Here is a 27,964-nt window from a genome sequence, read left to right on the forward strand (position 1 = left end):
TACTACTATTCAAGCTCACATTTCATTACTAATAATCACTGAAAATTGTATTTTACCGTGTTTTTTTTTTACAATTAGTTAATGTACATTTTACCTACCAATAACATGTTACATATACCCAAAAAAGGACTAAAGCAATGCTCAGACAGAATCTTACCTTCGTCTTTTATACTGGGAGGTTCAGAAAAGTTATCTATCTTTCCGCATTGTTAATACAATCCAAGAGCAAGCTTGATGAAGATAAATAATATGCAGTCACTTGTAATAAGAGATAACGGGGAAACAAAGGTGCAAGTGGGAGAACAGAACCAGAGGGGCGATCTTGAACAGGCATCGCAATTGTCAAATGAGTTTGAAGGGATTTCACTGGCAATGAAACCTGGTTGAAGCAAGCAACAATCCAAAAGAGTACAATAAGAATCTCACAAAAGCAAATCAGGGACTGAGCCAAAGGGAGGAAGATGGAGCACTTAGAGAATCAGATCTCTTATACACGTCAAAATACGTGTTGGATAGGAGTATTTCAAGAAAACTGAAAAGTCAGATTAACATAGCTTTTGAATAATCAAGAAAACTTCTGAATATTTGATGTTTGAAGTGAATTATTCCGGAATAAGATGGCCGTAACAGGTTCACTAGCAAACCAAACCCAAATTCAACAGAACATGGACAATATTCAAAGAATAGAAACACCAAGTTAAATCAATTTATATTTCAATGAGATCGAGAGATCTGGGGATTAACTGTATTACTTTAAAGTTTCAAACTGCAACTGACAATTGAAAAAAAAGTAAATTCATTACATATCAGCCTGTATTGCTCATAAAATTTGATTTCACGTCATGAATAATAGATGTTGTACTTGCATATGATTTAATGAAGGATTCAAATGGATTGAGTTCTTGTTTCATCAGTATTGCTGGCATGCTTTCACAAACTATTGTATAAAAATAGTTGATTTTTAGTTTCCAACTTCTCACGCATACTTCTTAGTTCAAAATACAATAAGCTAAAGAGAAATTCAAGTGTATAATAAATCTAAGGGTTTTTACCTCTCATTCTCCTCTTCATTGAGTCAATTCACTCCGGTTTACTGATATCTTTGAGACTTGTTCTTCAGCTTCGGTATCATTAACAACACCCCGGCATCTTGGAAAACCACAATAGCATGCCAAACGCTCATCAATGGAAAAGAACCTACAAGACAAACAAAAGTCAGTGTCGAAGATGATTAATGAAAAAAATGATGCTTAGGATTAGAGGAGAACCTATAATCATATGTCAGCTCCTCCCATCGTTTAATATCTCTCTTTGCAAAAATGATAATGTGCTCATCACCATGAACACTAATAACTCTTGAGTAGCAATTGGGCTGCACAAAGGGCAAAAGAGAAAAATTATTAACATCTTTTATATGCATTTTGTTCAACAGAAACTGATAAGTTACAATGCCACATAAGCATTTTTGTAGAAGTATTTCTGCCTGGTCAAGAAACTACAACTCGTATCATACTAGAATAACTTAATTACATCAAAGGAACTTTTATACTCCCCCTGTCATGTTGTCTTTAACCCTATTTCGCTTCAGATAATCTCAAATTTATTCCATGTCCAAGATGCAAACAACAAGCTTCATTAACAATATAAAGAAAACATTTTCATTCATTACCATCTTATAAATACACCATTTAATGGACTCCTAATGACCATGTGAAGGTATAAGTGGAATGAATTTAAACATGCATGACACGAATACCAACTAACAGGAACTACAGAAATATCAGATGTAGCCAGACAAACTGAGACAGAAGGGTATGAAGCAAAATAAATCACAAAAGTTATGGTTACAACTTTTTCAACTTGTACCATTTCACAGACTCATAAAGACCCATGCAAATGAAAAAAATGGAATGAACACAAAAATCTATGGCAAGAATTCTGATACAAACATCTTCTGTAGCCAAATGATTAAAAACAGAAGGGCACAAAGCATACTAAATTACCAAAAGCAAGGGTTAAAAGCACTTACTTCACATGAGTGATTGATTAGATGTGCTATGCTTCCTGCTCTAGTGGCATCAATCACTCTTTCATTATCAATTCGAAACAAATAAGTGCCAGCACCCTAAGAGATAAAGTACTTGGCATCTTTCAAACTTTGACAATGAGCTCTCTAAGATTGATTAGATGTGCTATGCTTCCTGCTCTAGGGGCATCAATCACTCTTTCATTATCAATTCGAAACAAATAAGTGCCAGCACCCTAAGAGATAAAGTACTTAGCATCTTTCAAACTTTGACAATGAGCTCTCTAAGATTGCCCATAGGACAATAATCCAGACAAGCAAATGTATGAGATAATGGAGAACATACCACTAATGAGTTGTAAATGAAATGTTCCCTTCTATCAGCTATAGAAGGTCTAACAAGTTCGCCAGTATATTCAATCACCTACAGATGATAAACATTACATTTCATGCACTCAAGAAAAAAGTCCAGAGAATCCTACAATGTACTAAAGCACATTAATTTACCATGTCTCCTGCCCTATGTGGATGCTTTGCAAAGATTCCAAACCCGTGAATTCCTGATTTCCCTGGAGCCAAATGCAATTCCAATTATCAAAGAAAAACTAGGACAAAAATTAATGCAAAACAACAAAAAGGAACAAGTGACTATTTTAAACTTTCAGATGATTCTTTAAAGGGGAAAACTACTAGCCATAGGTTTGGGATTTGAATAGTATCTAAAATCCCTTATTTTACTCACAAGTTGAAGCCTCCTTTGTGCCAAAAAAAGGATGCTATTCGATTTCAATTCAATGGGACAACCTCCATCCCTTACCAAGCCTTTTTACTTACGCCTTCCTTACACAGAATCAGTTATATGCAATTCAAAATTTGCCCAACCTGGACAACACCTTTAGCCCAAATTAATTCCATATTTCGACCTGTAATAGGTCCCATGAGAAAAGGTACAAGAAGAAATCATTGAATCCAACCGTGCACTGCATTTTTTTTATAAGAAGAAGGCCTCGTTAAAACCCCCCTTCATAACCGTTAAGCTACAAGGTATCTTAACGGACATTGGAAGTTTCTTGTGATAACGTCACAGATCATAATTCTAGGACTTAAAGAATGTTGACTACCATTTTCGTATCACTATCAGCATTTTGTCAGAACACAATGAATAATAACAAAGTTTGGCCAGACCTGCTTCCTTAATACTGAGGAAGTCTTACGCCCATCCCCCCACACATGCACAAACAAAAATGAAAAGCAAATAGTAGTCACTTACCAAATGTCAATCTTTTTCGAATGGTTTGCCTCATGTAATCATACTTCTCAGCTACAGAGAGGATGTTGTTAGGAGCATCAAGCTGGGGGGCTTTAAGCTTGGTAAGACTAAAAGAGAATTTGATACCATTCACTCTATTGTTAGGCACTGTGGTGCCTGACATTGAATGTTGGTAGAAGCCACCAACCAAGTAGCATTGATTCTCTACAAACAAGCGCTTTAGGGATGCAGCAGCAAGGGCTTCAGGTTCTTTTCGGGCTCTTCTTCCCAAATGGCTGTAAGGCTCTGCGCCAAACAAAAAAAGGCTTATAGTATCCAGCTTTGGTCCAACAGTAAAACATAACAATGCACTGAAGCCAAAATTGCTTCTCTAGATAGGATGGATAGGATAACCTTTTATTGAATGCAATTTACCCTTTTTTTTAGTCATTTGAGAGAAGGATAGTAACTTCATAGAAGTAAAATTACTATATGCAAGGGATTATGCAATCAAGAGCGGGATTCAACATTGATAGGATTATGAATAAGCTAAAAACATCTCACTCATACATGAACCAGAAGAAAGATAAAATAAAGGCAAATTACTCATCAACCCGCTCAAGTCTATAAGCAATCTAAAAAACTACTAGCTAACTTAGCCAATAATAACATTTCATTTTTTTTGTAGATCTAAGACACAAAGCCAAGCGCCTTTAAAAAAGGAGAAAGTTAAATAGCCACCCATAGAGCTATCATATAAACAAGCCATGAGCCAAATTTAGATGTACACAATTTGAAATAATATAACTATAAACATCAAAAGCATTACTTAAAACCAATGATTAAAATTGATTGAGGTAGAAATAATCCACCAAAATTTAAAAAATAAATCCTAACACAGAGAAAGCAAGAGACATCAAAGGAATCAAACTGCAACGTAACAAGAATACCAAAAGTACAACCAATGAAGATAAAGCAACAAGCAATAGCATACCGGTCCGAGCACAACCAGATGGATTAAGAGGTGGAGTGTAATCCGAACATTGACGTACTAGTCTACCAACTCGTTCATCGGATGCTTCTATTGGATCATTAGATGGTTGCCTATGCTTCTTGCAAAAGGAAAGTAGCCGAATACATTGATCTTCATCATCTTCATCTACTGAGAGGAGAAACAGTCTCTCCTCATCCTCAAGCTAAGGAACCATAAGAACAAGGCAAATTGGAAGCATATGATCCATGTTATCCATCAGTTACAAACAGGATGACTACAATTCTGAAAACAATGGAAAAATATAACCGCAAAGAACTCCCTAAACTAATTTCATAATAGACTGATACTACCTCAACACAGAGACCAGCAGCACGTGCACAGAGTGGATGGTATGCTACCCGGCACGTAGGGTTTGAACACTGAATAATAAGCATTGTAAAAAAACAAATAAAAGTACTGAAAGTGGGAGGAAAGTTATGCATAGTAAAATAACAAATTAAAAATGATTATTTTGACATAATGTTAAGGTTAAAGCAAACATCAAGCATAACCAAAAAGCACATTGATTTAGGAATTCTACATTCTGCATTTTCTTCGACTCGACTATGGGTGTCAGGCATTGGACTCAACCATTAGTGATATCTGAGTGTCTTATCTAACCATCTTAAACTGAAAGACCAACGAACATGCTCTAAAGGACCCAAACGAAAGATGCTATAGATTTATTCAGCAGAAACATATAAATTTTACTTCTATAGTGCCCATAGCTTTAAAAAGTCTAAATTAGTGAGTACTTTTTTTAAAGTCTAAATTAGTGAGTACGTACTATTTCCATTTTAGGACAAAAGAATAGAAACAATGTTTACAAAATCCTTGAAGCCCAAAGCTTAAAAAAGCGTAGCCTCACCCGATAAGGTTCTTAACAACAGTCATTAGGGGTAGTTTTCTAGTTTTTAAGAAGTCAAGCAAGATAGACAAAATGTAAACATGCTAAAAGGTCATTTTCTTTTTCTATTGGGAGTTGGATTCTAGATAACCATACCACTCTTAAATTAACAACAGCAGAACTGAAACAACATATACTAAAAGTTCTCATATCAATAAGCACCCTAAATGAACATACTCCATCAGAAATTCCATTAGACAACAATATCACGTAGAAACTAACATAATGTGAATGGATGAGTTTCAATAAGAAACTACATCATAGAAACATTAAACAACAATGTGCTGTAAGCGTACTTGAATACAAGCTCCATAAGATACACCACAGATGCTGCATAGCAGCTTCCACCGGTCCTGTAATATGGAATGAAATGATCAGAAAGAAAAGAAAACTTACAATATTTATAAGTCTGATTTGTATGGAAATCATGGGTATATGGAATTTAGCTTTGAATAAAGGCCCAAGATCCTCACCAGACAACATCAAAAAGCACTAAATAAGTCCTGTGAACAAAAATATATGCAAAATTACAGTAAGAGAAGTACCTTGCAGATTCTATTTAGCCCGTCAATGGGTTCCATTCTCTTGACATCAGATAGACATGTTTCTGGAACATAAATGTTTAGTCAGTGCATTATGTATAAAATGTAAAGACAAGAAGAAAAATGGAAATTACAAGGTCACAGACCAGGTATCCATATGGCACAAGCCAGATGAGCCCAACGGCCATCAGTCGTAGGCTTCATTGCACCCCCTAAAAGAGATTGATTCACAGTTTCAGTGATTCACTACTCTTGGCTCTGAACAAGAACTTAAGAAAGCCAAATACCTATAACAGGGCAAAGACAGCAAGGTGGAGGGGACTCGGGTGCCCCAGGGCGGCATAAGTTGCACAACCATAGAATACCATCAACAGGCTCAAGTTCGCCATAGCATCTAGCATGCACCTGTACAATCATCAGTTATAACGGAGAAACTAGAAATTTCAAAAGACAAATGTGCACCCACATGCATAAATCATGTAGGAAGAATATTAATAAAATGTTGTCAAGGCATATGCTTGTGTCTTGCACCTTAGCAATAGACAACAAAAGCACCTCAGGTCCTTTAGGGACGAAGCCCATTTGATCAGGAGCACCTTTCTGTAAGGTGATAGGCATAACAAAAGCCCGTCTGATTGAAGTTATCTTTAATTTCTTTGATCTGTCCCTTTTTTCATTTGATATACCTTTTACTAGTAAGACAGGAATAGTATAAAATTATCTGCTTCTCAAAAATTGAGCATTCAACAACAGAAATGGACCATAAGGAAAGCATATATATTGACCAGTAAAAATTTTGCGTATTTTGTAGATAAAGTAGGCACTCTCTAGCGTTTATTATATACCTTAAGCTTTATATATATATATAGATAGATAGATAGATAGAGAGAGAGAGAGAGAGAGAGAGAAATCACATATGTCCGAATATATTTTACTTTATCACTCAAGTTAGCCCTTTCTTTGCGCCCTTGTGCCTGAGGCAATCAATATACAGATTTTAAAGCCTAAAGTGTGCCCTTGACAATATTGGATTAAAAAAGAATAAGCAACCAATTTCGACTTACAATTGATAGCATTCAATTTTACAGATGAAAACCTGACGAACATCCAGTTGTCTGATCAATGATAACATAAATATCATGTTATTGATATGAAACATGTAAAAGAGCATTTACCATCATTCTGCATTTGTCACACTGGAGAAATAGATTGTTCTCATACTCCTAAAATCAAAGAAACATCAGTCAGGTAACAAAGTCAAGCATCAAAAGCATAAAAGGACAACGAGATTCAACCATTAACAAGGGTAAAGGTGCAAAAACAGAAACTCAGAAAAGCATAATCAAACTAGGATCAGCGTCTCAGAGAGAGAGAGAGAAACAAAACAAAATACTAGTAAAGGATGTTAAAAAGCGAATAGATAAATAAATAACTAAATAAATAAATAAGAACAAAAGAAAAATCAAAGAGTGACCAGGTAAATTGAGTCTGCACTTTTGTGTTATCATATTTTCTAAAAAAGAGTACTTTGACAGCAATTAGCCCCTATTTATGCCAAAAAGAATTTCGAGGAATAATTTTAAAATAAATGATTTTTCATGGCCGACCTGATTAGGTGTCTCATCCTATGTCACTCTTGTTCTAATGGGTTTGTTTAAAGACTTAGATATTATCAACCATCTTCTATATAAAACTGGTAGGTATCTTCTAACTTTCAATTTCTCATCATAAGATTAGAATTTGATAATAATATGGTTTGTTTCACTGATTCACATTTAACTATTTAGGGGATTTACACTCGTCCTACAATTTCATGAAGTCCTCTGCATTACCCTGGCTTCCTCCTCCTTTAGGCTTCATAAAATTGAATGTGGATGCTGCCACCACCAGTGATTGGTTGAAAAGCGGACTAGGAGGTATTTTAAGGGATCATTCGGGAGCAATTTTAGGTTCTTTTCAGGAGCCTAATGGTCCGGGACCTCCGACATTAAAGGAACTCAAAGCTATCCAAAGGGGTCTGATTTTCGTCGCTTCTATTCAAGGGAGGGATAATGTTCGACTGATTGTTGAAAGCGACAGTAAGGAAGCAGTGGACTGGATTAACATTGTTGATTCTTATTCAGTTGTGTATGCTGTTATTGTTAAGGATATTGTTGATAATCTTAGGGTTTGTGGGGGGGATTGTTAGATGGGTTGCTAGGTCAGCTAATTCGGATGTTGATGCCTTAGCAAAGGCTGGTATAGTCTGAATTTTATGTGTTTTGTACTGATCAAGTGGGTTTCTTGTTCTTGATCAGAAGGGAGTTATGACTATTTATAAGGGTTTATGGGATTTTATCTAGGTTGTAATCCTACTTTATTTTAATAAAGTTCTAAGGCGCTCTTTTCCATCTTTCGCTGATTAAGGAGCTTATTCATAAGCTCCATTAATCAAGAAGGTGGTTTTTAATGAGGCCTTCAAATCTTATAAAAAAAAGACGACATGATCCAAATTCACAAAATTGTCCAAGAACACTGACTCAAAGCATCCAATCTAAAACCTGACCACTGAGGCACAAAATATCAGAAAGAAGATAGTGCCACCGTATCAGAACATATTAAAATGCTGTTTACCTCGTCCATGTGGCAGACACTACACTTATCTAGGTCTTTCCAGTCAACTTGAAAAGGTCTATAACCAGCAGGCAGGTCTCGAAACCTTCCAGAGGCTAAATTGGATGCAGAGAACTTTGAAGAAAGTCTAGATTTTAACAACCCCTGTCAGCATGAAAGGAACTCATTATAACCTACAAAAATAACAGAATCATGCAAGTACAGGTCTCAACACTTGCAGTCATATAACCAACAAAGAAAAGAACAAGAAAAGAAATATCATAAAGCGTCCTATTAAAACCAGAAACATTACAAAAAAAGTTTGGGAAGTTAAAACACAAATCCTGCCTTGAACAAATATGGCATATATAGACCCTCACTCAGTTATTAGTTAAACACAGTTTTTATATAAAAAAAATCACAGTTAAAGAATGAAAAGCATAAATTGGTGAGCATAAGTGAACAGATAATTATAAGGACGAAATTGAGGGTTACCATGTATTGGTTAATGGAATTTTTTATTAAAACAGTGTATAAGACAATTAAGATAGATCCATAACATAGTACTGAACAATAAGATTGAAATGTATATGCCACTAAGTGCAAGTGTGCAACCCGATGAAGCACAGACACTTCTGGCAGGGAAGTGTCCAAGGGTCGGATACATGTCCAACCCGGATATAACAACACAGAAAAATACATGTCAGATACACAAGGACACATAAAAAAATCACACGGTCAAAACAAGTTTAGGAGATGGCTTAACATGTCCGGACACAAATAAGATTTATATTATTTTGCTTTTTCCTTCTAAAATACAAAACAAACAATGAGTAATATATCCAATGACTCTTTTAGAAGATAATATATTCAAATTCAAAAGCTATTTGCATGTAAATGTTTAACTGATAAGTATTGGTTTTACACTTTTTATTGACACCTTTTATTATCCATGTCATTTCTAAGAATGATTCGGTAGGGGATTTTCTTAGATCGAATTCGAAGCTGCAAATAGGTAATGGGAAATCAATTTCGTTTTGGAATGATGTATGGGCAGATGAGGTTCCTCTAAAAATAATATTCCCTAGAATCTATGTGCTTTCCATTAATAAAGGGGGGGAGGTTGTTGATTTTGGCAGCTATGGATCGAGTGGTTGGGAGTGGAATGTTCAAACTAGAAGGAATCTGAGTGATTGGGAATTGGACCAGTGGTTGGCTTTGATGACAAAACTTAAGGATTACAATTGTCAGAGCTGGTGGAAGACTCTCTTTCTTGGTCTGCTAGTGGAGATGGCTTGTTTTCGGTAAAATCCTGCAGAAAATCTCTTGGTTCTGTGGATGGGAGTAATGATTTGTGGCTAAAAGGAGTCTGGATGGGTTTTGCTCCACCTAGAGTGGAAGCTTTCCTTTGGCAACTCGCACATCAGAAATTGGCAGTTAAGGCTGAGTTGGTTAAGAGAGGTGTTTCTTTAGGGGAAGATATTCAGTGTCCTTTTTGCAAGAATCATGAGGAAACAGTTCAACATTTATTTATTTCTTGTTTTGTTGTTTGTTCTTTACAGTTAGATTCAGACTTTCAAAATGGTTTTTAGCCAAGTTTCCTACGGTTCATATTCAAGAGGATTTGCTGATTGGTAATCCATCCCTAGCAGATGGGTTTTCTTTATCCAAAGCCAAAGTTTGTCATATCTTGCGTTGGATTCCACCCCTGTTGATTTTCTTAAGATGAATGTTGATGGAGCTGCTAGGCTTGATGGCTCGGGTGGAGGTATTGGAGGTATTTTGAGAGATTGGGAGTGTCGCACGCTTTTGACTTTTTCAGAGAAGGTTGGCCAATGTACTCCTCTAGCTGAATTAAAGGCTATTCAAAGAGGCATTGAAATTTTTTTGGCATCACATTGGGTATCTGTTGGGAGATTGATTGTTGAGTGTGATTGCAAGTCGGTAGTGGAATGGATTCAATCACCGGCTTTGGCTCCTGCTTTCTACTCGCCTTTAGTTAATCAGATTTTGTCTCTTTCAAATGGTATGGTTCATTCAGTGAGGTGGATTTCAAGGGCAAGCAATGGGGAGGCTGATAGCTTAGCTAAGAATGGGATAGGTTGACTGTAAGGCTCTATCACTGGATTTTCTGATCCAGCGAGGAGGTCTAGTTGAAAGTAGTTGTTAAGTTTTATGTGATGTAATTTGGTGTAGTGTTTAAATCTTATGTAAACTTTTATTATCAATAAAATTTTTAAGGCGCTCTTTTCCTCCTTCCGCTGATTAAAGAGCTTACCCCTAAGCTCCTTTAACTAAGAAGGGGGTTTTTAACGAGGCCTTCCAATCTTATCCAAAAAAAAATTTATCCATGTCATTTTTTAAAAATTCCCGTATACAGTGTCAGACCTGTATAATTTGTGTCCATGCTTCCGAGGTGGAACTTCAAATCTAAGGAAAAATGAAGATACGACTATACCTGTATTAATTTTATAACTCCAGGATCGGAGAAACCAAACATATCAGAGCCAGATTGAAAGAATCTTCCTTTTGAAGCACTGGAATCAGAAGAATCATTATGTATCTTTTTTATCCTTCTAGATATCTTATTCCAACAAGCTGATGGGTCTGGTCCCTCAAACTGACACAAATACTCAATATAGATTAGGTGCTACACTCGATAATTTTGACAATAAGAACCAATTTAAACAAAAGCAGTGATGATAATATGAATTGCCAGTCCAGTAAGGAATATATGCAAACCATGAATCAAATAACTGATGAGTCTATTGTGGATAAAAATCAAGAAACCAAACAAGGAATATAATCATACTTCTACAATTTCTTAATATATGTGTATTTAGATACTTCAATTACTACTTAATCCATTCTGATAACTGACACAACAAACTCCAAGGTATTGGAATACCAGAGCAGCAGCCATATTCTCCCATCATACAAAATAAAACCCCTGAAACCTTTACAAACACCAAAGATTTGGATATGCAAGTAGAATCTATTACAGGAGATACATTTTTCCAACTGGTAATAAACTTTGATTGATGTTTGGGTTCTGGGTTAACTTAACTTTAATGATCATTTACTTTTTTCTTCTCATCATTTATATAGTTAATTTTTTTACTCATATTCCCTGTAATCAGAGATAAGAACAATAACGGGAAGGAAGAGCATATTTGAACAATTAGCATCCTGAAACATGTGATATTCCCCAAGATGAATGCGCAATGATAAAGTAATGATGATGAAGAAATAAAAGCGGACATGATATCACAAGATTAGCAACAAAAATTCAAATTTATATCCCAATATTCTCATCTAAGAACCTGAAGTAATCCTTAACAAGTTTTTAATGAGTTAATGGACTTCAGATGGTTATTTGAAATCCCAACCACTCTTAAATGTTACTCCAGACTACAACACCAAACAAGAGATAACTCTACTATCTCCCAGGCCTCGCACATGTCATAGTTCTCAGGAAGCATGTACAGCCTAAACCAAGAACAGACGGTGTACAATGACAGCTAACTATTTTACTTGGATCTAACAGAACGTGGAAAACCATATTATTAGCATGTCCAAAAACAGCCAAGTGATGCATCATGAACAGGATCAGACTACTGGAATGAGAAACTCATGAGAAAATGCAAAATGTGCCAAGATTAGCAAATGCACAAAAAACAAGGAGGCAGCATAATACAGTAACTTTAAGATCATTTTACCATGCTAAACAACTAACCTTCTCTCCATCACATGCCACTCTAAATATAGGATGATTCTTTGACTGAGGATCTCTCAGCACTTCCATCCTATACAAGGTACAAATACTTGGATCTAACAGACGGGAAAATCAAATGTCACAGAGTGCCAATAAAATAGGATAATCACAAGAAATTGAAAAAAAAAGTATTATGCATAAAAGACAAAATGCCTTACCTTTTACTGAAATAGATTCCCTAACAACAGTGTACCCTTCAGGCCAGACTATTCCATCATCTTGGAAATATTCGGAGTCCTTGACAACTTTTCCTGTAACAGCAGTCCAACAATCCATGAGTAATAATTAAAATCTCAATCTTTTAGAAAACGGCACTTGATAATCGGAAGTAATCAAATCTCCAGAAACTTTAACCCAGCTATATATCGTTCTAACTGGATTGGCTCTAACTCTAGGAAAGAGTTTGGGCATCAACAATTTACTAACTACTTCCACTAGCATAATTTCCAGCTTACCTCTGATGCACACATATAACAAGCATCTATTTTAACAATACTTGACAATTTGCCAAAAAAAAAAATCAAATTCCAAAATGCAAAAGAGATTTGAAAAGTTGTGAATAGCCAAATATGCCTAACCATCTATGCATCAGATGCAAAATTGTATGACATCTCAACTTGTACAAATAAAGCAATTTAAGGCCACTAGAAATTACCAAGGCTAATTATTTGCATGTCTCCTATTACATAAGAAGAACCTCCAGGTCCACTAAGAGTTATCTGAATCCCCTGATTTTTTTTCCTGTGATCTTCAATGAAATCGATATTTCCTTTATCTTCACAACTTGCATCACCAACATCCTCAGTATTTCCATTTTGTAGTTGTAACATTCTTCTTGGAAGCTTCTGTTCACACAAATAGCTGCTTGGAACAAAAGATAGAAGCACGTGACTATCAACTCTTGCACACAATTGCAAGAGCCAAAAAACCATGCTATTACACATATCACTGTCATAGTAAAGGAACAGTACAACTACAAAGACAGGAGTTACATTAAAGGAGAATACAAAATTGATTCGGAAGCACCAAACTTAAGGAATACCAAAAGTATAAATGCCCATAAATCATTTAGACAAGATGTAATCACCTAAAGAAAGTTGGAAAATAACAAATAGGTTAACAATCCCCACAGCTTACAAGCAAAAGCATAAAAGTCAAGAACGGGAAGCAAGAATGAGTAAGAGGCATATGAAATAACCTGTTTTTCAATTCATTCACTATGTTAGTCCAGACTATGCTTTACAACGAAACAGTTGATAGACATGTTTATTCCATTGGAATTAGAAGAATGGATACATGCGAAGAGAAAAAACTTTCTTTATCACATTCTTTTTCATAACTTGAACTAAATGAACCTTAGCAACTAAAATAACTTACAATTTTGCTTCCTCCAAGCCCATAGTGAAACAAGGTTTCTTGCACTTCCGGTGAAGCGATGAGAGAAGTCCTTTGAGAAAAGAGACCACCTGTTTCAATTTTATTCTGACAATTACAAAAGGAACTGGTGAAATCAGCCTCAAGATATAGAAGTCTAGCATCCATGTAAAACAAGAACCTTATCTCTCACAAAATTAAAATACACACCTTGCAAAATCATGGGTGCCAAAAAATTGAACTGGAACTAATCTTCCACCAGAAATCTTACTCAAACCTTTACGATCACCAATAAGTGATTCATCTACCACAATTGCTGGCCACATTGCATGACCTGCAGTAATAACTCAAAAGATAATCTCATTGAAATATGCATAAATATTGATAATTTTCTCAAAAGAAAACTCATTCATCATTAAATGCATGAAGATATATTTATAGCACTAGAACCCGGAGACATACAAAGAGCTCTTATCAAATTCTGATGAACCTTGCAAAACCATTGCAGAAAAATTGAACAAGTATGATTCTTCACCGAATGCAAAAGCTTCAACAACAAATGATAAAATTCATAGGTACACACAAAATCAACTTCTAAGAACTATGTGACCATCACAGATTAAGAACGAAGGAGTCCTCAAAAATATTTCCCAACTACCAGGTTCATCTCAAACAAATTACTCCAAAGTGTATCATAGCCTATAATCAATTACAGATTGACAACCCTCGAGGCCTTGACATCTCATGTCATGACAGTAAAACACTTTCTATAGTAAGTTGTAACTGTCTCCGAAACATAATATGAATCAGATGGATTTAGCACAAACCAGTAAGTTTTGCCCATATAACATCCCCGTGTTCAAGTTCTTGACAATCATCTTGACTGGCAGCCAACGCAACCATCTCATCGTAGTCATAGCAACCATTATTTGTACTATTAACACTGAAACTCAAGTTAAGGAGCTCCATCTCTTCATGAGAAACATGAAACTTCAGTTTCTCATTAGAAAGCAGCAAATCCTCCTTATCTCCATCTTCATATTCAAACTGCATTAGAACTTGTCAAATAATGAACAAACCAGTCCGTGAAATAAATAATATATCTACACCATTAAATGCAAAAACAATTTCTATAACCATAGAGTAAAAAACTAAAATATATGTATGTATATATATACAATGGACATACATGATGTCTTTTAGACTCCGAATTGTACCCAACAACTCGACCTGAATACCAATCAGCATCCAATGGCCAAAAAACCTGTAATTGACAAAGATTTATGTCAAGATGTAAGTTCAATGTCTAAAAGTAGTAACTTAAAGAGCCATCAAAATGCTTGCCTTGCATTGCAATCCAACGAATGCTTTTGGATCAACACCGTCAAAACTCAACCTATTCAAGTTACAACTTTTTCCAGTTAATATAACCAAAATATATACACAATAATCTGTATTTAAAAATAAGAAAGGAGGAAAATTCAAACAAACTCCTTCTGCATCAAGATTGCAGCCATTTAAACCCGATTCACCATGACTCCTTTTAGCTATTTACTTTTACTTCAAATCCAGAAACAAATTTCATAAAGCAACATCATGATTGATTATAGATAAACCCCGAAAACATAGAAGCCACGCCAATTCCAAATAAATTTCATACATATGTTTGCATTGCACCCAACTGCATTTTTTATATCTCCTATAGAAACAAGATTCAGTAGCAGATATTTAATTTAGATCAGAAAAACAATTAAGTTAAGTCGTCTTCAATATTTACTAAAAAATATATAAAACGAAATAAATTTTAAAAAGAAAAACTGACCTGACCCATCTCTTAGCAGTAGAGGAAACAATGAAACCCCGCATAGAATTCAGAGTAGAAATACGATTCCTTTTCTTAACAGAATTACTATTCACATTATTATTAACACTGCTATTATTTCTACAGTCCCTCAAACGAGGGCGATCTGCCTGACAGAAAACACTCGAGTCAGCCCCCAAATTGGCCAACTCATTACTCCTAATCCTCCTCTTTTTCCTAAAAGGCTCATCAATTTCACCTTTGACTACTGTTTTTTGGCCCTCTTCTTGGAGCAAAGAGTCGTCGGAGTCGCATTGGCGAGGGCGTTTATGGCGGCGAGAGTAGACATGAAGGACGTGGGGATTGTGGGGTTTGAGGAGGTGATCGCTGTCGACAATGAGTTTACGAGCTTTGACCTTCTTGGACATTTCGTTGGATGAGTTGGTGGCGCTGACGCATAGAGAAGCGGCGGAGTAGACGCGGTCCAATGAAACGTGGCGAATCGGAGTGTCGGCGTCTCCCTCGTCACCTCTCTTGGGAAATGCCATGGACGTAAGGAACTGCTGGGGGTTGGAAATGAGGGGTTTGGGGGTCAGAGGAAGAAGAATAAGAGCTTTTAGGGTTTTAAATGGGGATTTGGGGGACTTTGGAGGGAGAGAAGGCACTGGCTTCCTTTTTTTCCTATATTTGTTTGGCCCCAAATTTATCGCTTTCCCGCCGAGCAAGTACAATTGACGTGTTGTTGGGCACCTCTTCCGTGTGAGAAATAATACGCAGAGTAAAAATGTTAGGGTAAAGTATCTGGATAGTCTCTCAACTATAGAAAACTTCTTTACATCCTCTATAACTCTGACAAATTAGAAAATCATCACCCGAGTTAACCAAAGTTACAATGTAATGCGGCAGCTAATAAAACTGAATAATAGCAGCTGCAGCCTTTAAATTTTACACTTCATTTTAATCTAATCCTAATCCTAAAAAAACTAATCCACAAAATTTTAACATTCTATCATTTTTTAATTTATTTTATAATTCTTTAATATTTTTATAGATTTTATATTTATAATTTATGGGGGTGGGAAATTAATGTACAAACATCATTTTCAGTGTATTGAACGCGAGACGGTACCGTTTCTCTCATTATTTTATCTCCATTTCTTACTGTTAGCTTTGAAATCCCAATAGTTTTTATCTGTTGTTCATTAAAGTCAAAATCATGGTGAAAGATGGAATTTTCCCTTAAAAATGGATTTTTTTGTGAATTAATTAAAATATTTATCATTTTAAGTGGAAATTTGTAATTTTTGAAATAGAAAAGCGTTAGTGGTCATATTTGGGGAGGAAAACAAAACAAGAGAAATCAAAGAAATGCTTCAAACCCTATGAATTAATAAATTTCGGAGCATTGACTAAAATGGAACAACTTCCAAATTCAGTGAGCATTTTTCAGAAGCTGGGCTGTTTCGAAAACTTGCTTGATATTCTATGTTGGGCTTATAAAACGAGTTGAGTTGAGTTTAAATATTGATATGTTCGACTGAATTCGAAAAGTTCAAAGTTCAACTTGATTCAAAAACTCGTAAACTTCAAATCATCCGGTTCAACTCAAACTCGAAGTCAAAAATTAAAATTTAATTTGAACTCGAAAAAACTTGAATTTAAAACATTCTCAAATTTAGTTCGATTGAAGCTCAACCACGATTTCAATTCAAACTACGCTCATGCTTATTAATATAATTTTAAAAAAAAGGGTAAATTACGCATTTCGTAACTAAACTATCAATTTTACTCTATTTTAGTACATAAACTTTTAATTTTTTAAAACCATACCTAACGGTTACTTTGTGTTTTATTTTAGTACTCTGTCGTTAAAAACTTAATGAGTTTAGTATCTAAACTATCAATTTTTGTCCATTTTAGTACTTAAACTTTCAAACAAAATTCAAAGCTTAACCCTAAATTTTGAATATAGGTACTAAAATGAAATAAAAACTAAACTTTATATATAGTTTTGAAAAAATTGAAAGTTTAAACACTAAAACGAACCAAGACTGATAGTTTATGTAATAAATGTGTCATTTTCCTTTTAAAAAATTAATGTATTATCATTTTGAGTTGCTCAAGTGCTTTTCGAATCGGGTGTCAAGTAATTTGCTTCGACTCGTTAAGAACTCGAGTCGAGTTCGAGCTCAAGTCATTCAATTCGAGTGTTGACGGAACTTTGACTAAGTCAAACTCGAGTAACTTGTGATCTATCTCATCACATTTACAGCCCTAATCCTAGGGATTTAAAATATAATAAACCATTTTGATATTTAAACTTTTTAAGCGTATTTAAACGATCATATTCTCATACTCTACAATATCAATTGCACATAGATGTATTAATACAAATTGTCGAACCAAAGAAAAAGGATAATAGAAAGTTTCAAAACAGAGAGACATACTAACAGCAATTCACAGCTACTATTACAAATGCCCCATAACATCTGTGCAAAGGCAGCAATGTTTAGTACAGGAACAGGTCCAAAAATTGAGTGATGCAACTATACCAAATTGTTCATTTCTCAATATGTAACCTATTCTTTATATGGCATCTCAATCGTCCGAGGGCCGGTCAAACTCGGTTTCTGGTATCTAGGCAATATCCTCCTACTTTAAGAGTTCAAATTATTACTCCTCCCCTAAAGCATCTGGATGTGAATTTCTAGACACAGTGAAATAGTATCATTCCCCCTATCCCTAATATTTTAGCATCAGAAAGTAGGCTTTTGCCTCATCCATTTTGTTGCAGACCATTTCTCTCCTGATAAAACTTCACATCCGCCATGTATGCCATTTGGATCCGACTGTCCGTCTAGCCCCTAGAAGAAGCAAGCAATGCAAACAACAAAGATAACAAAATCAGATAAATCCTTCTAAATCTCAAACCAAAAATATTTGTTAACACAACTCTCAATTCAATCTCAAAATGGGTAAGTTTATAACACCCTTGTGAAAATATATTGAAACAAGATAGAATTAAGTGTCGAGAAGTTAAACTGAAAAACATGAAGCCTTGAGTGTTATACTGTAAATTATTGATAGACGAGCCAAATAGTAGATGAGAAAAGAAAAGTTCACTGCATACAGAAAGGGCTGTAAATGAGCCGCGTCGAGCTCAAGTATTGCTGAGCTAGACTCGATTCGAAACTCGTAAGCTTAAAATTGTCAAATTTGAACTTGAAATCAAAAATTGAAACTCGACTCAAGCTCGAAAAAACTTGAACTCGATACATTCTCAAAATTTGCTCAATTGAAGCTCAAGTTTGGTTCAAGCTCGAACTCAAACTCAAACTTAAACTCAAACTTAACCTTAAGTACATGAAAACCTTATATTGCATTTTAATAATTTAATTTTAAATTTTAAAAATTAATATATTATTTTTTTGAGTTGGTCTCGAGCTTTTTGAGTTAGGTGTCAAGCAGCTTGCTTTGGCTCGTTAAGAATTTGAGTCGAGTCCATTCGGTTTGAGTGTTGACCGAGTTGAACTCGAGTAACTCGCGATCTGTCGCATCTCATTTACACCCTTGCATACAAAGGCAGGCAAAGCGGCATTTTGAATTTATGAATAAGGGCAGGAAAACGAACCATGCTCCAGAAAAGCATTGCATCCCCTTTGATTGGTTTTACAGACTTCCCCTTCACAATCTTCCCACCACAGTTACAATCACCCGTACCAGCCTGAGATTTTAAATAACATGTTTGACAAACCGATGCAATGAAATGTATAACATCAAAGGTATTTTCAAAGAGAAGTTGACAGAGAAAAACAATCTTTAAAATTTTAACAAGAGGACTGAATTCAAGATCATTCTAAACATTGCGTACCAACAAGTATAGACAATGAGAAACCATTTGCAAGGCAAAGTATAAGGTTTCCGATTTATAAACGGGGCAAGCATCTTGAAGAAAATTCAAATAGACTTGAAGAAGCTAGATAGAAGAAAACACATGAAAGACTAAACGATACAACTCTCTGATAGGATTAATATCTAAATATTACAAGTTGAGAGAATAAATATGAGCTGCCACTACAGAATCACCAGAGATGTAAGCCAAATTTAATACACCATAGACAGATTTCAGAAACCTTCTACGCTTGCTCTTTCTAGAACAAATGCTATGCAAGTCAAGAAAGTACCAAAAGCATACTGACACTTAAGTCTCTAGAAAACTATAAAAGACAAATGAGTTGAATGTCATTGTACATGCCATAGAAGCACCATCTACTTAATATGATTAATCAAGCATCAAATTTCAAGCCACTTTTTCTCTTCTTTTTCTAAATAAAAGTCAATTACCATAGGGAAATATGTTTCTCCCCCTTCAACACCATCACTTAGATACATCAGCATAGTTGCTATTCTTTGACCACCGCTCTTCAAGTTAAACTGCAATAAATAATGATAGCAAAGAAATAGATCAGGATTTCTGCATATCATAAGAACGAACATATCTGGCAACCAATAAATTCACCGTGTCAACTTTGGGAAAGGCGGATAACTTACGGTATCGGAAAAGTAATCATGGTGGGGCTTGAAAAACTGATCCTTTTCATGCTTGTGCTGCACTAAATGTTAGCCTTGATAGCGAACATATTAAGTCTTTTTCCTTCTGATAAATATTATACAGATATTAAGGTCAGACACCCACCTTAAAACTTGGATAAGCTCCCCATTTTCAGCTGGTATTTGAGAAAAGCCAGAAATCAGCTTTTCAATTGCCTTGAGTTCAAAGAAAAAAGAAATGGAGGGAAGAAGCACTCAGTTACACACTACTGCAGAATTGGAGAAGATAAATGTAAAGTTGTTAACAATTGCAATGCTAGAACGGACGCATAATACAGAAGGAAATTCATCTCAAGCTGCTTTAAGCAGAAGAAAGATAAGGTATATCTTTTACCCACAGAAACAAGAGCATAGTTCCTTTGGATAAACGAGAACAAGAGTGCAAACTTTTTTGAAGAGCGTCAGCGAGCGGTTTTAGAAATTATCCCTTGGCCCATCGAAAGAATTTGCGGAGCTTCGTAACAAGGAAATCATATAACCAGGAGATGCTCTCTCTACTTATTACCAGTCTGGTGGGCGCAGGGTTTTAGACTTTAGATTAATGTGATCAGTTCATGGCATTTATAAGAAGTTAGTTCCTCCGCTATGGTCTTTCCCACAAGTTAGATTAATCATGATGCCATTTTCATTAAATAAGGAATTCTAGCAACACCTTCCTTCAACATTCCCATCAAACCAGCTATAATATGTATATGTATTTGTCACTTTGTTGTGTCATTCATATGCCAATTTGGACCAAAGCTTGTGATCTTTTTGTTGGAGAAAAGTCAAAATAGGGGGCAGCTAAATTGATTTCAACATGGGGCAGCTAAATTGGTTTTCAACAAATGCACAATTCAAAGGTGGGCTGCCTAATTGTTTGAAAATGGTAATGGATAGATCATACATTGAGCCATTGTATTTTAGAGTAATTATAAGATTAGTCCCTAAGTTTCAACTATAAATACACTAGCTCATTTAGCTTCAAAATCATCCCAAAAATCATTTATTTCTCCCAATACTAGAGAGCTTTCTTGTGAGTAGTGAGTGTTTTGTAAATACCTGTAAATTTTTTCTCTTAGTAAAAGATTTGCAGCAGTCTGGAGACGTAAGCACAATTGACTGAACTCCGTTATCAATTTCGGGTATTATTTTTCCGCTTTTATTTTGTATTTTCACTAATCTGGTTATAGGGAAATTACTTGTACTCGGTTTATTTTCTAACAACTGGTATCATAGCTTTTGGTTGTGAATTCTGTTAATTTTTTGCAAAGTTACTATTCATGTTACTATTCACGTGAATAGTGAATTTCGTGAATAGTAAAATTCGATCGGCGATACGAGTTTGTCGACGAAGGTGTTCTAACACACGACGGTTCGTAGAAATTGTCAGAAACGATTCAAACGAAGCCAGATTCGAGTGGGAGCGATGGCTGCAGACGAAGGGAAGGTGAAAATTGAAAAGTTCGATGGTGCGGACTTTAGATTTTAGAAGATGCAAATTGAAGATTTTCTATACCAGAAAAATCTATATCAACCCCTCTCAGGAAAACAACCAGAGGGCATGAAGAATGAAGACTGGGCTCTTCTCGACAGACAAGCCCTCGGAGTTATCCGACTAACGTTATCCCGCAATGTTGCTTTCAACATAACAAAGGAAAAGACCACGGCGGGTCTTATGGCGGCTCTCTCCAGTATGTATGAGAAGCCATCGACCTCAAACAAAGTTCATTTGATGAGGCGATTATTCAATTTGCGGATGAAGAAAGGGGCATCGGTGGCACAACACCTAAATGAACTCAACACAATTACAACCCAGTTGAGTTCAGTGGAAATTGAATTCGATGATGAAGTTCGAGCTTTAATTCTCTTATCATCTTTGCCAGACAGTTGGAATGATACTGTTACAGCAGTCAGCAGTTCGTCGGGAAACAGCAAATTAAAATTCAACGATGTTCGGGATCTGGTACTGAGCGAAGAAATTCGACGGAGAGAATCGGGTGAAGCATCAACCTCCTCAGCCTTGCACACGGAGTCCAGAGGGAGAACTTCAGAAAGGAATTCAAATCGTGGTAGATCAAAATCCAGAAGGGGAAAATCAAGAACATAAAATAAAGATTTTATCTGTTATAATTGCGGCAAGAAGGGTCACTTCAAAAGAGATTGCCGAGCACCGAAGAAAAATACCGGCGCACAGGAATCTACCAACGTGACAGAGGAGACAGGTGATGCCATGATTCTAAGCGTCAACAGTCCGATTGAATCATGCATCTTGGATTCAGGGGCTTCTTTCCACTCCACCCCATGCCAAGAAATCATGGATAAATATGTCAGTGGTGATTTTGGGAAGGTTCATCTAGCTGATGATGAATTTTGAAGATCGTCGGAAAAGGAGACATCCGACTAAAGCTGCCAAACCAGACCACATGGAAGCTGACAGGAGTGAGACATATTCCTGGTCTCAAAAGAAATATGATTTCTATAGGACAGCTTGATGGAGAAGGTTATAGTACAACCTTTTTCAGGCTGTGAATGGAAGATTACCAAATGAGCACTCGTCATTGCTCGTGGTAAGAAGACTGGTACTCTCTATGTAACTTCAAATTTAGAGAATATCATTGCAGTCGTAGATGCTGATGGAAAATCAAACATATGGCACCAAAGGCTTGGTCATATGAGCGAGAAAGGGATGAAGACACTTTTATCAAAAGGGAAGCTGTCGGATCTAAAGAATGTAGATGTCGGACTATGCGAGGATTGCGTCTTTGGCAAACAAAAAAAAGTTAGCTTTGCAAAGAATGTTAAGACACCCAAGGCTGAAAAGTTAGAGTTGGTTCATACTGATGTATGGGACCATCTCCAGTTCCATCTCTTGCATGCTCATTATATTATGTCACCTTCATCGATGATTCTACAAGGAATGTGTGAGTTTATTTTCTGAAGAAGAAATCAGACGTCTTTGATACCTTTAGAAAATGGAAGGCCATGGTGGAAAATGAGACTGGTTTGAAAGTCAAGCGGTTGAGGTCTGACAATGGAGGAGAATACAAAAATAGAAGATTCAGAGATTTCTGCGCAAAAAATGGGATCAAGATGGAGACAATAGTTCCCATGACACCGCATCATAATGGCGTAGCAGAGCGCATGAACAGAACTCTGAATGAACGTTCCAGAAGCATGAGGATACATGCCGGATTGCCCAAATTTCTATGGGCTGAAGCTATCAACACTGCAACTTACTTGATCAACCGTGGGCCCTCAGTTCCTTTGGATGGCAGAATACCAGAGGAAGTTTGGAGCAAGAAAGAAATAAACCTTTCACACTTAAGAGTGTTTGGTTGTATTTATTATATACACATAGACTCTACTGAAAGAAGTAAACTTGATGCTAAGTCCAACAAATGTGCCTTTGTTGGTTATGGCGGTGATGAGTTCGGTTACCGGTTTTGGGACTACGAAAATCGGAAGATCATCAGAAGCACAGATTTCATTTTCAATGAGAATGTGATGTACAAAGACAGGTTAATCATATAATCAAATAACTCCAATACCGAAGCTGAAACAAAGGAATTTGCTGAGTTCGAGGAGATTTCTGGAAATGATGTTCAGATCAGTCCTGAAACTGTTCAATAAGAACCAGTCACACCATAACTGAGACGCTCCTCCATAATTCCTAAACCAACCCAACGGTATTCTCCTTCTTTGCACTACTTGTTGCTGACTGACAATGGTGAACTAGAGTACTATGATGAAGCAATGCAAGTGGAGGACTCAGTCAAGTGGGAGTCTTCCATGAAAGATGAGATGGACTCGCTTATGTCAAATCAGACGTGGGAATTAGCTGAATTACCACCAGGAAAGAAAGCGCTCCACAACAAGTGGATTTACAGGATCAAAGAAGAGCACAATGGGAGTAAACGCTACAAAGCAAGATTGATTGTCAAAGGTTTTCAACAAAAGGAAGGTATTGACTACAATGAAATTTTCTCTCCAGTCGTGAAACTGTCTACAATCAAACTGGTGTTGAAAATTGTAGCTGCAGAAAATTTACATCTTGAGCAGTTAGATGTAAAGACAGCTTTCCTTCATGGTGATTTGGAGGAAGAAATCTATATGAGGCAGCCAGAAGGCTTCATAGAGGCAGACAAGAAAAACCTGGTATGCATGTTGAATAAGAGCTTGTATGTTTAAAACAAGCTCCAAGACAGTGGTACAAGAAGTTCGATAGTTTCATGAGTAGCAGTGGTTTTACCAGATGCCAAGCAGATCATTGTTGCTATATCAAGAGGTTTGACAACAACTTCATTATTTTATTGTTGTACGTTGATGACATGCTCGTTGCAGGCTCAAACATGCAAGAGATCATAAACTTGAAGCAAAAATTGTCGAAGCAGTTTGCTATGAAGGATCTGGGCGCTGCAAAGCAGATTCTTGGGATGAGAATCAAGAGAGACACAAAGTCGGGGACTTTGATGTTATCACAGGCTGAGTACATCAACAAAGTACTCTCCAGGTTCAACATGCAATATGCTAAACCAGTAAGTACACCTTTAGGTGTTCATTTCAGACTCTCCAAAGACCAATCACCAAAGACGGAGGAAGAACGTGCACACATGGTGAAGGTGCCGTTGGCCTCAACAATTGGAAGTCTAATGTATGCCATGGTTTGTACCAGACCATATATTGCTCATGCAGTGGGAGCTGTTAGCAGCTACATGAATAATCCGGGCAAAGTACACTGGGAAGAAGTCAAATGGATCCTCAGATATTTTCGAGGTACCATAAACAAAGCACTTTGTTTCAAAGGTGGAGATACGATACTGACAGGCTATGTAGATGCTGACTTAGCCGGAAATATTGACATCAGAAGGAGCACTACAGGGTATGTCTATACTCTAGGAGGAACCACAGTGAGTTGGGTTTCTCAACTACAGAAGATAGTTGCTCTCTCCACAACTGAAGCTGAATATGTCGCTGTTACGGAAGCCAGCAAGGAGATGGTTTGGCTCCAAATTTTCTTGGAAGAGTTAGGCAAGAAACAAGAAAACAATGTCTTGTATTGCGACAGTCAAAGTGCTATCCATCTAGCGAAGAATCCGTCTTTTCATTCCAGGATGAAGCACATACAATTGCGATATCATTTTATCCGGTCTATTCTGGAAGATGGGATTTTGAAACTTGAAAAGATTAGTGGAGCTCAAAATCCGGCAGACATGTTGACAAAGACGGTGACCACAAACAAACTGAAGTTGTGTTCAACTTCAGTTGGCATGCTAGAATAACAAGATCATAAATGCTGTTGCATTGATCGAGGTGTGAAGACAAATTAGAATCAGTCTTCAAGTGGGAGATTGTTAGAGAAAAGTCAAAATAGGGGGCAACTAAATTGATTTCAACATGGGGCAGCTAAATTGGTTTTCAACAAATGTTTGGCACCGCCAAACGCACAATTTAAAGGTGGGCTGCCTAATTGTTTGAAAATGGTAATGGATAAATCATACATTGAGCCATTGTATTTTAGGGTAATTACAAGATTAGTCTCTAAGTTTCAACTATAAATACCCTAGCTCATTTAGCTTCAAAATCATCCCAAAAATCATTTCTTTCTCCCAACACTAGAGAGCTTTCTTGTGAGTAGTGAGTGTTTTGTAAACACATGTAAATTTTTTCTCTTAGTAAAAGATCTGCAGCAGTCCGGAAACGTAAGCACAATTGGCTGAACTCCGTTATCAATTTCGGGTATTAATTTTCCGCTTTTATTTTGCATTCTCATTAATCTGGTTATAGGGAAATTACTTGTACTCGGTTTATTTCCTAACACTTTTCCCCTTAGCCATTAATAGATGCATTGTGCATCAGCAAAATCTAAAAGATCAAAATCATTTATGTTAGAGAGAAATAGCCTGAAAGCTAACCTGTATCATTGGATACTTTCTCTCCATTGGACTAAGGAACATACCAGAGCTTGTCCTAACATTACTCTTAATTCCCTGAAAAACAGCAGTTGCAGTAAGATCAATTCTTGCTAAGAAATATAAGGTCCTAAAAACTAAAAGTTATAGGCCAGATGTAGGAAATATATATATTGTGATAAAACTTATGACCATAACTGACTTCATCAATATAATTATTCGGAGGATTAAAAACTTAAAAAAAAAAACAGCAACATAAGAAGTGGAAGAGTATTTTTAAAATTTGGGTAATGTACACTTAAATGCATGATGCAGCTAAAGAAGGTAAACCAATTCACCAAATTGCCACACTCTAAAACTCAAAATAGTTTGTGCTTAATTTTCCTTTATGATGAAGTAATAAGAAAGAGGGCCCATTGTCTTTACGCACCCTTAGGGGATATTTGGTTTAAGGTATGTAAGATTAACAGTTATGATGAAGAAAATTACCTTGAACCAATAATATGATATTATCAACTAATTTTTTTTCTATATTTTCGAAGTTAACTTTCACTGTCAGCATAGTGTCATCATAACTTTTTTCATCCTTATTTATGTTTACAGATAATTTAATAAAATGTGCTTTCAAGCAACCTTATATTCTGTCAATCAAACACCCACTTAAGTAATGCGGAAGTTTGATTGGCCAAAAGAAGCACCTATGTGGTAGTTACCCACACAAAGTGACAAAAGTGCAAATATAGAAAGAAAGAAAAAAACTAGCAGCATCTCGTAGTCATGTTTTCAAATCAAATCTACTTCAAAAAAATTTGATTTAAGGGGTGGTTTTTACACTTGAAAATATTACATAAAGGATCATATGCACAATCATGTCAAATTAAGAGCAAGACAATATCCACACATTAACTTCCAGCAAACATTTAAAAGTAGATACTTAACATATCAAACATTTTTTTTAAAAGAAGGATACATTACATGCATAAATGAGCATGCTTAGGTAATATGACCTCAGCAAAATATGAAACCTGATATGAGACTTAATAGAGAAGAATATTTTCAATTAGCAAGAAATTAACATGCCAAAACATTTTTACACCATTAGCAAGTAATTCAAGGAAAACAGAAAGTTTTCAAATATACTTTCCCAGTTGTTGCATCTACCACGGTGGAAACTTGAAGTCGAGGGCGGGCAATGGCTCTAAGCTAGTCACATTCCTGCAGAGTACAAAACAGTAGGATATAAAGCTCTTCTGCGTCGAATTACACATGAATATAGCATTTCCAAACTGCTAAAGTTAGGCCAACGTGGTTGTTTTAGAATATTTTCAGTATCATTAAGCCGCCAATGGATGAAGGGTGGCAGAGCACAGATATTCAAAAGGAGCTATTCAGTCTTCTACCCTCCCGCTTTCGGAACAGACAAAGTTTTACTTGGAAAATTTCTTTTACGGCCTCAAAATATATTTCCACCTAGCACTCAATCATTATGAGTTTATTCTTTTCTTTTTCTTGGTACATAACAAAATATATCCAAGTGTCAAAACATCATCTTTCACTTCTACCATATTTTAGAGAGAACTTTTATAAGAGAATTTTCAGCTGAATTGCTCTTACCGTTGTGTGATACAATCCACCATCTCCTAAGGAATCCTAGATTTACAGCTTATGAATATTTTTCCTTCAATTATTCAATTTTCCACGGTTTCTTACAAATTTAGATCTTAAAGCTGCCAAAATGCCTTCATCACATATGTCTTTCTAATTTTCCGTATCAGCTAGTCATTACATAAATCAGATTCACAGTGATAATTTCTAGTATTACAATAAGCTCTCAATCATTGATGGCGTACATACCTCATTGCTGAGGAAACTATGAAGTACAATAATCCGAGGTGCCCAGCTAATTATCCTACATCATCAGAAACAATATTGAGTCGAAATTTTTGTTTTCCTTATGAAATCTCTGGACCAATTTCACACAAGCAGAAAACCATATACCAAATCCAAATAAAGAGTAAATAATTCATTTCCTATTACGATTAAGTCCATACTTTGCTTGCCTCTAATATGCATAGAAAGGCTCTCCTTTTTCTCTCCTTTATATCACAGTTTGCTCAATATACTCCATGTTCAGTTATGAAAGAGCAACTCGACACGCTATTA

At 36.0% G+C, this 27,964-nt stretch overlaps 1 protein-coding gene and 1 pseudogene across 2 annotated transcripts; both read right to left on the bottom strand.

The window, feature by feature from the left end:
- Positions 1 to 43: 43 nt before the first annotated feature.
- On the bottom strand, positions 44 to 16,051 carry LOC120185424 (histone-lysine N-methyltransferase ATX2-like). 2 transcript variants are annotated; one of them, XM_039189643.1, is made up of 25 exons: positions 15,321 to 16,050; positions 14,843 to 14,894; positions 14,688 to 14,762; positions 14,326 to 14,545; positions 13,709 to 13,832; positions 13,502 to 13,606; positions 12,780 to 12,985; positions 12,283 to 12,375; positions 12,086 to 12,180; positions 10,808 to 10,969; positions 8,371 to 8,514; positions 6,933 to 6,980; positions 6,045 to 6,162; positions 5,904 to 5,969; positions 5,761 to 5,822; positions 5,512 to 5,568; positions 4,620 to 4,688; positions 4,270 to 4,471; positions 3,297 to 3,581; positions 2,534 to 2,595; positions 2,373 to 2,450; positions 2,030 to 2,125; positions 1,269 to 1,372; positions 1,053 to 1,197; positions 44 to 379 (listed from the first exon to the last, which is right to left on the bottom strand). In XM_039189643.1, exons 1-24 carry the CDS (start codon positions 15,845 to 15,847, stop codon positions 1,068 to 1,070), a joined length of 3,180 nt encoding a protein of 1,059 aa, XP_039045574.1. In that variant the 5' UTR covers positions 15,848 to 16,050; the 3' UTR covers positions 44 to 379; positions 1,053 to 1,067. The 2 variants fall into 2 exon arrangements, with proteins under 2 accessions (XP_039045574.1, XP_039045575.1); XM_039189644.1 differs by lacking the exons at positions 44 to 379; positions 1,053 to 1,197; positions 1,269 to 1,372; positions 2,030 to 2,125 and adding an exon at positions 2,137 to 2,262 and having other exon boundaries at positions 15,321 to 16,051.
- Positions 16,052 to 17,784: 1,733 nt separating this feature from the next.
- On the bottom strand, positions 17,785 to 27,929 carry LOC120185398 (annotated as a pseudogene).
- Between the last annotated feature and the right edge of the window lie 35 nt (positions 27,930 to 27,964).

Source organism: Hibiscus syriacus, unplaced genomic scaffold (assembly GCF_006381635.1).
Source record: "Hibiscus syriacus cultivar Baekdansim isolate YM2019G1 unplaced genomic scaffold, ASM638163v2 tig00113123_pilon, whole genome shotgun sequence".
NCBI classification, from domain to species: domain Eukaryota; kingdom Viridiplantae; phylum Streptophyta; class Magnoliopsida; order Malvales; family Malvaceae; genus Hibiscus; species Hibiscus syriacus.

What these genes read in the sequence shown, in the direction of transcription:
- LOC120185424 (XM_039189643.1), bottom strand. Translation starts at nt 15,847, where the DNA reads ATGGCATTTCCCAAGAGAGGTGACGAGGGAGACGCCGACACTCCGATT. An exon ending in CGGAGTCTAAAAGACATCAT is followed by an intron (nt 14,546 to 14,687) that starts GTATGTCCATTG and finishes GTTCTAATGCAG; the next exon opens with TTTGAATATGAAGATGGAGA. An exon ending in TATATGGGCAAAACTTACTG is followed by an intron (nt 13,833 to 14,325) that starts GTTTGTGCTAAA and finishes TTATTACTGCAG; the next exon opens with GTCATGCAATGTGGCCAGCA.